The following is a 15,278-nucleotide window of genomic DNA, read 5'->3' as shown; positions in this document are numbered from 1 at the left end:
GGTCCTGAGTTCAATTCCCAGCAACCACATGGTGGCTCACAACCAGCTATAATGTGATCTGATGCCCTCTTCTGGCCTGCAGGTGTACATCCAGGGAGAGTACTGTATACATAATAATAAATAAATCTTTTTTTAAAAAAAGTGATGACTCTTTCCAAAGGATGAATTTTGCACTATTCTCTACCAACTTAGCTTTTGTTTTTAATTTTCTGTGTGTGTGTGTGGGGGGGGGGGCGCATGTGCGTGTGTACACATGTATGTATGTGGGTGCCTGCTGAGGCCAGTAGGGGATGTTTGATGTCTTGTAGCTAGAATTACAGGCAGTTGTGAACCATCTGATGTGCCAGGAACTGAAGTCCAGTCCTCTGCAAGTTGCTCTTAACGCTAAATGAGGTTTTGAAAACTTCATTTCAACAAAGACATTCATCATTCTTTTGGGGGCATTGCTTTTCATTAAACAGAAACAGGAAACACACGCTGAAGTGCTTTATGCGGTGGGGTACTCCAGGCTGCCCGTGGCCTGTGAGCAGCTGTGTGGACAGAGGGCAGACGGAGGCCTCTGGACAGCTGGGAGGACATTACCACTTTGTAGGTGGGCCGGGTGCTAGGTTCAGGGGCTGGGCTGGCTGGGAGCTGCAGGCTCCTCCGCTTCTCCTTCATGGAGCCGCTCTGATGGCGCCTCATCCGGTCGATCTGCTCCTCCACACTCATCTTCACCTTGCCCTCTCCGGAGAACACAGCACTCTTGGGGCGCTCCTGCTGTAATGGGAAACAAGGCTCTGGCTCCTCACCCCACCAGGTGTCCCAAACATCCCTTCTGTGAGGTAGCCCGCCCTAGAGGGCTGAACAATGGTTCCGGAGAGGCGTCAAATTTATTCTGACCCCTGGTGCCTGCAAATATGATTTTTATTTGGAAACACGATGCCATCTGAATCAGACCTGATTCGGAGCCAATAGCAACTGTCCTTGTAAAAGACAGAAAAGATGACAACACAGAGCAGATGTGGAGATGGAGGCAGAGATTAGAAAGATTCATCTACCACAAACAAGTCCCACGTCCAGCTGGCTGGATCCACACCTGGGGGGAAGGCTGGGGCAGTCCCCTACTTAGCCCCATCAGCAGGGATGAACCTTGCCAGCACCTTCACTTTGGATTCCACATATCATGAATTCCACACGCTTCTATTGTGTTAAGCTACATGGTACATGATACTTTGTTTTAGGAGCCTTGGGAAGCCTAGAAAGACTGGGACATTAGGAAATGAGTTGCATAAGAAATACTTAGCATAGAGCTGGAGAGATGGCTCAGTGGTTAAGAGTGCCGCCTGCTCTTCCAGAGGTCCTGAGTTCAGTTCCCAGCAACCATATGATGGATCACAACCATCTATAATGTGATCTGTTGCCCTCTTTTACGGATAAAATACTCATATACAATAAATAAAAAAAAATTTAAAATTAAAAAAAAAAAGAAATACTTAGCACAGTGAAAGAGACTTCAGAACCAAGAAATGAGTAGAGGCTGGGAAAATTTTGAGGTGAATGATGGGGTAAAAGAATCCTAGATTTCATTGGTAGAACTGCGGACTTCAAAAGTGACTCTGGTGAAGGACAGAGGAGGTTAAAAGTAGAGACGCTGGGAGCGCACACCTTTAATCCCAGAACCCAGGACACAGAGGCAGGAGGAGCTCTGTGAGTTTGAGGCCAGCCTGGTGTGCACAGCAAATTCCAGGTGATCAAGGATAAAAAATAAAGCCGGGCGTGGTGGCACACGCCTTTAATCCCAGCACTTGGGAGGCAGAGGCAGGCGGATCACTGTGAGTTCGAGGCCAGCCTGGTCTACAAAGCAAGTCTAGGACAGCCAAGATAACATAGAGAAACCCTGTCTTGAAAAGCCAAATAAATAAATAAATAAATAAATATAAAATAAAATAAAAAATAAAAACAAGAGAGGAAAATCAGAAGAAAAGGTTTCTCTTAGAAAGAATTCGTATCACCAACAGAACCCTGGCAGAGGAGCTGGAGGGACGGCTCAGCAGGACAGCAACTGAGTGAAGACTTGAGTTTGAATGCCCAGAACCCACACATGCATGACACCCCAGTGCTCCTGTGGGAACCCACACATGCACGACACCCCAGTGCTCCTGTGGGAACCCACACATGTACGATACCCCAGTGCTCCTGTGGTGAGATGGGACGCAGGCAGGGGAACCTCTAGGGGCTCGAGGACTGGCCAGCCTGGAGTGTGTGGAACCAAACCGGAAACTCCGTCTCAAACAGCATGGAAGGCACGGGTCAACACCCAAATCCTCTGACTTCTACATGTGGAATGCAGGGTGTGTGTTGTGTGCCTGTGCTTACACACACACATCACACACACATGCACATCACACAGACACACATTCTCTCTCTTATTCTCTTTCTCACAACACACACACATCTCCACACATCACACAGACACACATCCCCTATACATCTCCACACATATCTCACACACACACACACACACACACACACACACACACACACACACACTGGTATAAAAGTGAATGGTAAAGTACCTCCAGTGACGTTGCAGGAGGAAACAAGGGCATGTTATTGGATAACAGACTCTTTGCCATAAACTGGCATAAACTTGGCTAAAGGCGCTTGGTTGTGGGATGGAGAGTGGAACTGGTAAGTAGTTGGCTAAGATATTTAGCTGGAAAGATTTCCAAGCACACTTTAAGAAAAAGGGGGGGGGGGACCGAAAAGAAACCAGCAATTCGCTGTTGGGGAAAAAAACACCCTTTAAGAGCTTCTTAGCTACAAATGTCAGCTACCCCTTTGAGAAAGAGGTGTGCCGACCCTGAGAGAAAAGCCCTGGCTACAGACCATGAGGCAGAGAGACAGTCTGCCAACAAGGGCTGGTGAAGCCTTGCCCCACCCATAGCCAGCACAGTGAACCGCAGAAGGCTAGCCTCAGGCTGTAGGACCTGAGGCTATACCTTAGAGGTACAGCATTCGGCCAGTGTGCACAAGGCTCCAGAGTTTGATTCCCAGCATTGGGAGGAAAAAAAAAAAAAAAACTTACTTGAGGCTGGAGATGCCTTTATTCCTTCTAATTTCTCCTTTAGGGACAAGAATGATTATCTTGGGGCCAGGGAGATAGCTCAGTAGGTGAAAGTGCAAGACCAGTGACCCAAGTTTGATCCCTGAAACCCACGTAAAAAGCTAGATGAAACGACACCAACCTATAAGCCCAGCACCACTCCCCTGACATGGGAGGCAGAGACGGGGGCATCACCTGCAGGTTCACAGGCCAGTTAGCCTGGATCATATACTGCACCAACCGAGTCAAGAGAGACTCCCACCTAACAAGGTGAAAGGGAGAACTGATGCCCAAAAGTTGTCCTCTGACCTCCACATATGTACTATGGCCCACGCACACCACCATCCACACACACACAATGAACAACAAGTAACTTTTCCCCCCCTAAACAGGGTTTCTCTGTGTAGCCTTGGCTGTCCTGGACTCGCATTGTAGACCAGACTGCCCTCGAACTCACAGGATCCATCTGCCTCTGCCTCGAGAGTGCTGGGATTAAAGGCATGTGCCACTACCGCCCGGCATTAACAAGTAACTTTTAAGAAGAAAGATTATCTCATGTCATTGTGTTTTAGAAAGCAGATCAACCCATTTACGAGTTGCATCTATAGAGGAATTCTGCCCCATAATAAACTTTATCTAGAGCCCATGCATACCTGCTGGAGACAATTCAGAGGATGAGTTAGGGGACTTGCTTTCTTTGTGTGGGGGGTAGAAGTTATGAGCCATCATGTGTTGCTGGAAATTGAACTCAGGACCTTTGGAAGAGCAGGTAGAGCTCTTAACCTCTGAGCCATCTCTCCAGCCCCCTTGCCTTACTTCTTGAGACAGGGTCTCTCACTGAACCTGGAGCTCTGCTTTGGCTAGATTGGCTGACAGTGGGGCTCCTGCATATGCCCCAAAGATGGGGTTACAGGAAAATGCCTTTGTGCCTGGCTTTCACATGAGTATTCAAAGGCTTGTACAGCAAGAACTTTACCTGCTGAGCCATCTGTCTTTGTTGACATAAGATCTCATTCTGTAATCTAGGCTGGCCTTGAACTCACTATGTAGCCCCAGCTTCTCGAGTCCTGGGGTCACAGGTATGAGCCACCAGGCCTGGCTGGAGATGTGGACGTTGATGGCAAGTCTGAGCTAATAATAGTGAGATGAGGGCTGGAGAGATGGCTCAGAGGTTAGGAGCACGCACTGCTCTTCCTGAGGTCCTGAGTTCAATTTCCAGACCACATGGTGGCTCACAGCCATCTAAAATGAGATCTGGTGCCCTCTTCTGGCCTGCAGGTGTGTATGCAGACAGAGCACTGTATACATAATAATAAATAAAGTACTTTTAAAAATAATAGTCAGATGAGATTTTAATGATGTCATGAGTTGAGATTTTGGCATTCCTGGACTAGAATGAGCTCTTTTCAACTAGAATGGCATGAAATTTGTCACTATAGCTGTTGAACAGCAAACTCCAGGAGACATGCCTGATAGTATGCCCTCCCCCCTCTTTTGGAAATAGGGTTTCTACAGTTGTAATTAAGGTTATCATGAATTTAAGAACTCAAAATACAAAGAGGAGTGTCCTTACAAGAAGAGGAGTGGACATACAGAATAAGAGATGTAAAGGCAGAGTGGTCTGGGCGATGCTGAGCACTATAAGGAGCCACTGTTCAGCAGGACAGAGGCATGGACAGAGTCGCCCACAGGTTCCCAAAGGAGTCAACATTGGCAGAACCTTGGCCTTGTGTAGTAGAAGCTTTGGTTTCTTTAAAACCAGGTTTTTGTTTCACTCCCAAGTGTTGATATGGAGCTACTTTTAGTTTGTCCACAGCTGATAATTGCTTCTTTCCGCCTGGAGAGGGGTGTGGTCATTGCCAGTTGGAGTTGGAATTCCAAGAATTCAGAGAGGGATTAATATAAGAGCCTAGAGAGAGGAGGATGCTTCGGGAAGACAGGTGAGGAAGAAGGCTGCTGGTTTGTTGGACTGCTGGGTATCCTGAAGACGGAGACTAATATTGCCCCCGAAAGAACCCTATGACCCTCACCAGCCAAAAGTAGCTAAAGAGAATTCCGCCACTGCCCCTTTTAACCTTCTTTCTCTATCACCTAGGGTCAGAGGGTTGGAAGGGAAGAAGAGGTATAAGATAACTCAAATAAAGAGTTTAAAAGCCGCCCCCTCAAGATAGCATCTACAAAATTGTGTTGTTTTAAGTCACTAATGTGTGTGGTAATGTGTTAATTCCCCAGAGCTCTGGGGACATAACACTGCGTGCTTCACTCTGACCTCTGTCCTCCCTGTTACATCCTGCCAACAGCATGCTATCACACTGTTAAACATTCTCATGCATTTACAGTGCTCATTGTCCTTGACCCCTGATATGGCCAGTAAGGACCATTCCTCCCACGTGTGCTACCTTCCTCCCTAGTTCTGGGTCTTGAGTGGTTATGACCACTAGGCACAAGCCCTCAGAGCCTGCAGTTGGGCACTTACCCGTGAGGAGAGGCCATTGGTGAGGCCATTGGTGGTCCTCCTCACCACTGCTGACGGGGTCATCTCTTCCTCGGCAGGAGATTTTGTTCGAGGGGGCACAATGCCAACTGCAGGGAGACAGAGCAGTCAGTGGCCTTGTGGGAAGCACCCTTGGGGGAGAGGCCTGGTTGCTTGAATCACTGAGGTCTAGGGTGGGGGAGTACATTCATCCAGCATAAGGGAGCATGTAGCCTTACTTAGGCAAAGTATGGGCTGAAACAAACCTTTGTTGAGAGCTGCCTGCTTCTCTGCCTCCAGCTCTTGTCTGCTGGGCACAAGACTAACGTCTCTAGGGGAATGCCGGGGTGATGTCTGGTCGAGGTCTTTCTTGCTTGGCTCAAAGCCTGTTTGGGGCTGGGAAAATGGCTGGTGTTAGGGTGAATGCTAGCGGTTTGGCCACCTTAATGCCTTCCTTCAAGTCCTTTAAGATATAGAGAGCAGGGAATTGCATGGGAGCTGGCTGGCGGTAAACAAGGATGGCTCTCACCTATGCATCACAGGCTACGTCCTCTTGGGAACGAGAGGCAAGGAGGGCTCCACTCTGGGCTAATGAGAGAGGCCTTTTGCCCAACCCAGGTAACTTGGAAAGCCTGAAGAAGTACAGACTGTTTGGGGGCTCTGGATGATAGAGGGAGTCACCGGAGGGGGCTACAAATCCTAGAGACTCTGAGGCCTCTGCTGGAATCTGTGCAGACTAGCCAAAAAAGAATCATGTTGGCCTTGATACCAGGGTTCTTAGGGATCTGGAAAAGGCATTTACTTCTGGTTTTGCAAAGCCATGAGGTCTCAGATAGTCTATGAAGAACATATTGTACAGCTGAAGGTCCTAAGCCTCATAGAAAATTCAGCAAATAAGAAATAAGGCTAGAATCTGAAACCTCAGCACTTGCTCAGCCAGAGGCCTGGGCAGCAGGGGAGTCTTGTCTCCTTCTTGGTGTAACAGCTACAGGTGATGCCAACTATTCTGCCTGTCTCACTGGCAAGGCCTCGGCTACACAAACCCCATATAGGCAAACCCGGAAATAACATGGGTCTCCCAATAACATACAATCAAGGCTAAGTTTAATTATATATCTGTTTGTCATAAGGAGCCAGATGAGAAGTTAGAGCAGACAAGGATCTATGTCCATATGCACAAGAGGCCCATGAGACCCGGTAAGAACAAGGCAGAGGCAGAATTAGAACACAAGAGGACTGGAGTCTAAGGTGAGCAAGGGACAGGAGGGACTGGGATGGCACTGGGGAAGGCATCACCCCATTTTCTTTTGGTTTAGTCACGTTGGTAGGGATCCCTACCCACAATCATCAGATGCTAATGAGCCGGTGTTGGGTAGGATTGTAATACCTTTTTTCCCCATTGTTCAGAAAGCAAAAAGGAAGATGGCCCATGAGACTGTTACCCTGGGGCCCAAAAGAAATAGAGCCTTGTGGGAAACAACCCCAGTGCCCTATCCTGCCCCTTGCCTGGGTCTTTGTCCCACCCTCCAAAACCCAAGGATGCTGGGTACCTGACCCCTGGCTGTCTCGCCACTGTGATGCCAGGAAGGGGAGTTGGGGTATGGCCAGAAGCGGCTCTCATTGGGGAGTGGAGGGACGGTGGGAGGAGATTCCAGGGGGACGTAGGCTTTTGGGGAGGGGCGGCCGAGGTGGGCCAGGTTCCTGAGGCAGAGAGAAGCCAGAGCATTAGGCGGAAGAAGAGCAGCCACTGTGAGAGCAGAAGAGACAGTTAGCAGGAGCCAGATAATCTTATCCCACGAAGCATGCCCAAGGCCTGGGCACTGCACCCCAACCCTGGCCTAGCAGAGTTCCAGATCTTCCAGCAGCCCTCTGCCTGGCCGGTAGCCCCTCTTCCACTGAGCTCCTCCTGCCCCCCTTCACATTGTTCCCCACTATTCCAAATCTCCCTCAGTACTGCCTCTCCATCATGCCAGGATTTCCCCATCCTGTATCTTTGCCTTTCTCTTGCCTATACTCCATTTGGCCCCTCCCTGTCCACGGCCCTATTTAAGTTCCACCATCTCTTCCTTTGGAGTTCCAGAGTCTTTACAGTCTGAACCATGAGGCTCATTATTGAGATACACCTGATGTCTCCTGTAGGTTGCAGCCTACTATATACTGGTCCCTGTTGGATGCTGACTCATTGAAAAAAGGGCCCTGGGGCCTGCCTGGGCTGCTTTCTGAGAGCATCATTCCATCCCATGAGCACTTGCTGACTGACTAATTGACTAGCAAACTGCTCCCTACACTGACCCTCAACCCTTTCGCCTCAGCACACATTTGGTTTGAATTCCCATCAAGTCTAGGGGGATCTTTGCTAACCATCTTGGGGCTCAGGAAGACTTCCTTGTGAGGCAGCTAAAGAGGACGGACGGAGATGGGAAGTGGGTACAGGGGAAACCCCAGGGAAGGTCATAAAACCAGTATGAGAATGGTTTGCAGATACCATGAACCAAACCCCAGGGAAGAGATGGCCGACTATGTGTTCTTTCAGGCGATCGGAATCTGGCCTTCTTGCCCCCATCAACCTTGTACTGTTTTCACAGCTTACCTCACTGGACCCTGGCTTGGTCGGAGAGCCCTGAGACCCAGACACCATTGAAAAGGGGCTCAGGGGACTGGTAAGGCTGGCAGAGCTGAGAGGGCTGGCTGGGCTGTTGGAGCTGTAGGTGGCTGAGGTACCGAGGCCTCCTGGGGAAACAGAATAGGGGGTGAGGAGCAGAGCAAGGAGCTACGGTGTGGTGTACACACAGGTACAAGGAGTGAAGGAAGTAGGGGAGGCATCTGCAAGGGTTAGGGACACAGGCTGGCTGCTAAGAGGTACTCTAGACCATGAAGATGGCACAGAAGAGTTGACACTGTGGCCGGGCATGGTGGCACATGCCTTTAATCTCAGCTCTCTGGAGGCAGAGACCAGGCCAGCCTGGTCTATAAAGCGAGTCTAGGACAGCCAGGGCTAAAAGAGAAAGCCTGTCTTGAAAAAAACCAAACCAAACCAAACCAAAACAAAAAGAGTTGACACTGCAGCCTCTGAAAGCCAGCCTGAAGACCTGGGCTCAAGGGTATTTCTAAAGTCACCCCTGAGTCCTTTGGTGTGAGTTGGCAGGGATGTGGCAGAGTTCAGGGGTGCAGGAGGCACTGACCTCTGTGCTTGGCTGTGTCAGTGCCCCGAGAGGGATTGTTCTTCCTCAGCCCTTCCATCACATCCTGGATCCTCCAGATCTCCTTCTGAATTTGCCGATTGAGCGCCTCATTCTGAAATAGAGGCAGAGCGACTCAAGGATGGGCCAGCCGTGCCCTAAGCCCGCCCCTCCCATCAGGCGGCTTCGGAACCCCTGAGTTCCTGCCTACACACACTCCGCCACCACCAACACAGATATCTTCCTTATGGGAAGTCTTTGCCTCTTTAACATAATCTTGTGCCCTCAGAAAAGCCAATGCCCCAGAAGCAAGAGAAGCCCCTATGGAGCCTCCATGGGGCATAGGGACTCACCCTCTTTTCTACGGGGCAAGACTTTTCAGTGTTTTTGCCTTACTCTCCCTCCCATCCTAACACCCTGGACATGAGCTACCTTCTACCTCAGCCACCTCACATTCTGAACTCTAGCAGCTGCCATTTAGCCTGTGTGCCATAGTCCCAGATGCCACTCCGAATGCCTTGTATGCACTAACTCATCTTAGCCACAGGACTCACACCAAGGTGTGAGAGGCAGCGGCTCCCACTTCCGAGAGAGGAGACTGTTCAGGGCCATCCACTGAGTAAGGCACACAGCCAGTGTCTAAGAATGGCTCTTTCTGATTCAGAAGCTGGGGGCGCTTGCCCACGGCCTTCCTCCCTCCTAAAATGTGCACATGTAAAGTGCAGCTGGCCCATGGGATGTAATAGCATCTGGGTCCTCACTTCACCCTGCCCAGCCCGAGGCAGGAAAGGGGAATTTTGTTATCAGGAGGGAAACAGGGTGCTAACCGCATCCGAGGAACAGAGTTTGCCAAACCAGCTACAGAAGAGGTAGGGCTCAGTCAGAGAAAAGATAGGGAGAAAAGACAAGAAAGCAGAGCTCTTCAATATCCATCTCCTCCTCCAAGCCTGCTTCTTACCCGTCCCCGGAAAGGGACACCTTGTTGCTTCTAAAACTGTATAGACGGCTCCTGTACTGCCAGCTTTCCCAGTGTCTTCAGAGGTATTTATTCCCACATATCTGTTTTTAAATCCTGTCAGTCATAGGCTATCCTGCTTCTAACCTAAGTCTCTTGCCTCATTAGCTCCACCCCCTGTGAGCTGAGAAGAATGTTTTCACACTGTGTTTAGCCTTAAAGTATAGTCTTAAGTGGCCTGAGTGTCCCTCCCTTTTCTTCCTTCTCTCCTCTGTCTCCCTCTCTGCCTCTCCCTGTGTCTGTCGAAGGATCAGATCCTTGTCTTACATAGACATGGCTAAGTCAAGAACGGTGGCCATTTTGTTCCCCTTTCCCAAACTGGACAAGATACATCGCACATCTTGCCCACACACACCTGCTTGGGCCCGCCCCCCTCTCACCTGGATATCCAAGTTGAGTTGTTCCCAGAGGTCGTCGTGCAGGGCAGAGACCTCAGACTCGAGGTTCTCATACACCACTGTGCTGTTGGTCAGCGCCTGCAGGGGAGAGGGCTACTGAGCGTGATGGTTCATCCAGTCAACTTGGCTGGACTCACAGTCCCCATGGATACACACCTCCGGGTGTGTCTGTCAAGGTGTTTCCGGGGAAGGATTAATGGAGGAGGGAAGATGTGGGTGGGCACCACCACACAGGCTCGGGTCCAGGAGAGCCGAGCACCACAAACAGTCCCTGCTTCCTGAATGTAGGTGCAAGAGAGCAGGTGCCTTGCGCTCCCACCCACCGTGTCTTCTCTGCAGTGGTGGCCTATATTTCTTCAAACTGTGAGTCAAAGTAAACCCTTCCTCCTTGGTGCTTCTTTTGCCAACCTTTAGTCACAGCAGCTAATATACAGAGGACACTGCCTTCACAATCTTCCCTCTTACCACTGCCACAGGATGTGGGGGCTGAGATCCCTGGGCTCTGAAATCTGGTAGGGAGGGAACAAGGCTGAGGCATTCTGATGAGGGCTACCACTACCCCTCCTTCCTAAAGGGGTCAGGGAATATCCCATGGTTCACTGAAGAAAAAGCTGAGCCCTTCCAGGTCAAAGGTTCTCCATAGCATCCTCCTGTTCCACTCGGGACAGGGAATAAGGCGTGAGGCTGAAGGATACAGCCTGGAAGACGGTGCCTTCGGTCGTCCCATGGAGACCCTGCTTCCTCCTTCTCTTCCGGCTGTGCTTTCCTGGGCCACTGTTACTAGAATAAACTGTGTTGACGGATCTGCCCTAGTCCCTCTAACTGCCTGCAACAGCAAACCAGCCAGCGCCAACTTCCACGAGGCAGAAGGCAAAGTGGGCAGCAGGTGGGTGAGATAAGCCAAGGAGTTTGGGAGCCCTCGACTACATGCTGCCCCGAAGGAATCCTGGCACAAATGCAGCCGGTGGGAAATCAGCTCTGGGTGGACACACTTCAGAACGAAGGGGTAGTAGGCACACTTACTGCCCGCACACGCCCACCCCCCACCCCCCGCAGTAGAAGTGCCCTGGCAGCTGTCTGCTGTTTTAAGAGATGTCTAGGGGCTGGAGAGATGGCTCAGCGCTTAAGAGCACTGGCTGCTCTTCCAGAAGTCCTGAGTTCAATTCCCAGCAATCATATGGTGGCACACAACCATCTTATAATATGATTTGATGCCCTCTTCTGGCCTGTAGGTGGCAGAGCAGTGTATACATAATAATAAATCTTAAAAAAAAAAAAAAAAAAAAAAAGAGATGTCCAGGTCAGGGGAGGTCAACAGCTACAGTCCCTGCTCCCAGATTACCGTGGTCGCCTGTGACAGCTCCACCCGGATGTTGATGAGCTGGTTCTGCAGAGACTCCTTTTTGTGCAGCAGTTTCTCTGGGTAGGCAGGCTGGCTGCCAAACATCTCCAGCTCCTGGTGGGTCCCCATCAAGGCACTTTCCAGGCTCTCCTAAAGAAAGACAGGGGGAAGGCATGGGCTGCTCCAGCAACCATCCCTGGGGTTTTTAACAGCAGATGCCTGAGCGCCTCGCAGTTCAATCAGGCAGCTTAGCAGAGGCTATCCTCATACTGGCTACCATCCCCCGGGAGGAAAGAAGTCTGAGGAAGACAAAGACAGCATCCCACACCAGGCCCGTGCCAGCCCCATCTCCGAAGCACCTCAGACTCTGACCTTCTCCGCTCTCAACTGCTGCACCAGCCGGTCCTGCTCTCTCACCACCTTGTTCTGTTCACACAGCTTGCCCAGCAGCTTCTGGGGGCCCAGAGGGAAGAAAGGAGGAGATGAGGGATGTGGTTTGATGGGGACTTAGGAACTGTGCTGCCAGAGCGGGGCCTCTGGATACAACCAAGGAAGCTGGGCTCTGGGAAAGAGCATGATGGATCTCTCCATCTTAGGCCATGAGATGTGATCATTCTCTCAGTGGAGGTAGGGGAGTCAAGGACATTCCTACACTACTGTGGGGGTACTGTGGAGGGTGCCCAGAGGGATGAGAAGACATTGTGGCCTCACCTCCCCGGCTGGGGTGGAGGGCAGGCAGGGTATGGAAACAAGCAGTCTTAAAGCAATGTAGTATGAACTGGCCCCTCACCCCCACAGGGGCACCCAGTCTCTTATCCTGAGACTCTTGGTTCTCTTTCTCTAAGTGGTTCTCAACCTGTGGGTTGCAACCCCTTTATTGGGGGTGAGTCTCTTATCAGATATCCTGCATATCCGATATTTGCATTACAATTCATAACAGTAACAAGGTTATAATTATGATCTAATAATAATTTTATGGTTGGAGGTTACCACAACGTGAGGAACTGTTATTCAAGGGTGGCAGCATTAGGGAAGTCAAGAACCATTGCTCTAAGGCCTCGGGGTGGCTGATGGGAGCTCCTCTTAGCTTTGGTCCTTGCCCAGATAGAGCATCCCTCCAGGCCTCGGGCATGAACCTGCCGCTGAGGCAGGGGTGATGGAGAGGCAGTACACGGAGCCCACTCCATTCTGCAGTCCTTATCGCTGACTCGTGTCTTCCCCTCCTTCCTCTCTCTACTGAGCAGAATCTTGCCCTTTGGGGCTTTTCATTTCAAGGCCTTTCTCATTGGCTACCTATTCAGACCTTGGACCACTCACTGGTCCTGTTCAGTGAACGAACTACCTATTCAGACCTTGGACCACTCACTGGTCCTGTTTAGTGAACGAACCGGATGTTGCATCTGATGCTACCTGGGGTCTCTCACGGCTTGAAGCTCCTGAGGGCAGACACAGGCCATCTCCTCTCTAGAAACTTACAGTGTTAGCACAGGCTGGGCACAGCACAGACTGGCTGACTTGCCATCTAACAGAGCCTAAGTCTTTGCCCTAACCGGATCCTGCTGCCATAGATAGGGGCCGCAGCTTGGTATAGAAGGGCAAAGCCAGAGTGAGAGGTGAGGGCGAGGCAGTAGTGCCAAGCCCCCCAAAAAAGACAAGGATAAAGAAGGAAGCAAGTGGAACTCGGTATTTGTAGTCTTGAGGAGAAGATGAGTCAAGTGAATGAAACGCCACCACTAGTGAGGGGGGGGATGAAGAAAAAGCCCCGGGGGGGGGGGGAGTTGACAATGAAGAGGACAACATGAGTACGTGATGGTCAGAGGGAGCAGGGAGAGCTGCCCTTACATCCGTGTCTTGCTCGTTTAGCTTGAAGGTGTGGAGGCCATCCCGGAACACCTCTGGGTATGCAGGGACCTGCCGGAACACGAGGTCGGTTACTGCAGCAGGGGCAGATGAGGCTGAGTGAGTGGTAAAGCTGACATTACAATCCTGCTTCACTTCTGCCAGAGACCACTGCTGCCCATCACGCCCGACACTTCTGTGCCAGGGCCTCGAGCTCATTAATTCTACGTCCTCTGGCTGGGAGGTCTGTGATGGCGCAGTCTAGGCTTTATCCTGACTGTCTGTGGCTGATTGAGGGGAGGTTAGAACTCTGTCGGCCACATGACCTGTGTCTCCTGCCCCCTGTTGGAGGCCTGCTGGAAGGTAGAGATCTCCATGGTAACAATCATGCGACCGCCAGTGATGCCTGGGCAGTTTGTAGAGATGGTACATGGGAGGATGGCAGAAAAGAACACCAGAGACCTGGAGAACTTCTGTCCCCGTAAACGGAACACACCAATCACAAGAGCCCACACTAGGCCAGGCCTGGCAAGGTTCCAGAAGCATCTCGGCAGTTAATGCTGCCTTGCCTTGACAACATCGCAGTCATCCTATGTTTTTACAAGCCCTTGACACCCTCCCCTCATGCCCCAGTCTCAGGAACACAGAAAATATGAACTGGGCATCCTGGACATTCAAAAGCAGGTTTGTAATCCTCAGCGTGCGCGAGCTGCTGCTGCTGCTGCTGCTGTTTTGGTGGTTCAGGAAATGCGCTTTGGAGCTTAGCTACAAACATGAAGAATGGAGGTGGCATGATGGAGCTGGGGGGAAGATGGGGAGATGAGGCCTTGGCAGATGAATGGATTGGATGAAGTGGGCCTCATCCCACATGGGGTGACCCAACCATGCACAAGCAGCTGGGATGGCATTGACAGGGACCATGCTGGCAGGCACAGGCCTTACTTGCATGAAGAGTTGGGCCCTAGGGGAGGAGTTCTCCACCATTCGGTTCACCATACTGATGAGAGTCTCGCTCTCACTCATCTGCAGCAGAGGAAAGGAATGGACGATTCGCTCAGCCTGGGCATGGCTATCTCTCCGTACCCCTCCCCGTTTGTGGCTTTCTGCAGGAAACAGGGGAGGGGCAGCTGCTCTGGGGAGGGGGGAGCCTCCAGCACCCTGTGCTTGGCTTCGTCATTTTTCACCCTTGTGAACCATTTCAGGACCAGTACTGATGGATGCTGTCCTCAAGGAAATGCCGCAGCAGGGTGCTGGGAGGCCACTGGGCCCTCACTCACGGCATGGAAGAGGCCGGGTCACAGTGGCCAAACTGTCCCCTCCTTGCCATTTCTCACACGGCTTTGGATGAAGACCACACAGTGGGAAAGCCTGCCTCCTTAAACTGACACTAAACTGAACTGAAACATCAAGCCCTGGGACCTGCTCTCCACGTGGCACACCCCTCCCCGCCTCCTGAAAGATTACTACAGTTTCCAGAGCTGGGCTGGCAGCATCCATGAGGATCTCGGATGGCACTGGGAAGCAAACAAGAAGGCCAGGACAAGTGAGCCATGTTAAAGGGACACCAGGTGTCAGACAACGCTCTCTACCCCATCCTCTTTCAATTTCAAGGATCATTGGGAAAGTGGAAGGGGAAACTGAAAGAGTGAGGGAGGGAGGGAAGGGGAGGAGGAGGGAAGGGGAGGAGTGAAGGCGAGGAGGAGGTAAGGCCAACCAAACCAATCAGATTTGCCCTCATTCGTTCACTGGTTCCACTGGGAGAGAATCAAAACTGAAACTGTCAGGGAATGTCCTTGGCTGTGTCCCTTTAACTATTGTTCCACAGCAGATGGCAGGAAAGGACAGGAGGGAGGTGTACAGGGAACGCTTTGGGGCCATAAAGTAACTGAGTGAAGGACAGAGCCCCATTAGGAATGATCTTCTTCTGGTGTCAAAATTTTATCC

At 51.0% G+C, this 15,278-nt stretch overlaps 1 protein-coding gene across 1 annotated transcript in view; it reads right to left on the bottom strand.

Annotated features, from left to right (window-relative positions):
- The window catches only part of Plekha6 (pleckstrin homology domain containing A6), a 141,827-nt gene that overhangs the window by 7,021 nt on the left and 119,528 nt on the right, over positions 1-15,278 (bottom strand). Inside the window, 12 exon segments of the mRNA XM_051147407.1 lie at positions 583-759; positions 5,565-5,671; positions 5,828-5,957; positions 7,112-7,234; positions 7,236-7,262; positions 8,152-8,291; positions 8,744-8,855; positions 10,136-10,231; positions 11,496-11,645; positions 11,868-11,948; positions 13,338-13,406; positions 14,277-14,357. Of these exon segments, the coding sequence (XP_051003364.1) occupies positions 583-759; positions 5,565-5,671; positions 5,828-5,957; positions 7,112-7,234; positions 7,236-7,262; positions 8,152-8,291; positions 8,744-8,855; positions 10,136-10,231; positions 11,496-11,645; positions 11,868-11,948; positions 13,338-13,406; positions 14,277-14,357 (1,293 nt within the window).

Source organism: Acomys russatus, chromosome 6 (genome assembly GCF_903995435.1).
Source record: "Acomys russatus chromosome 6, mAcoRus1.1, whole genome shotgun sequence".
Lineage (NCBI taxonomy): Eukaryota > Metazoa > Chordata > Mammalia > Rodentia > Muridae > Acomys > Acomys russatus.
Note: the sequence above shows the minus strand (reverse complement) of the source record. Positions and strands in the feature narration are given on the sequence as shown.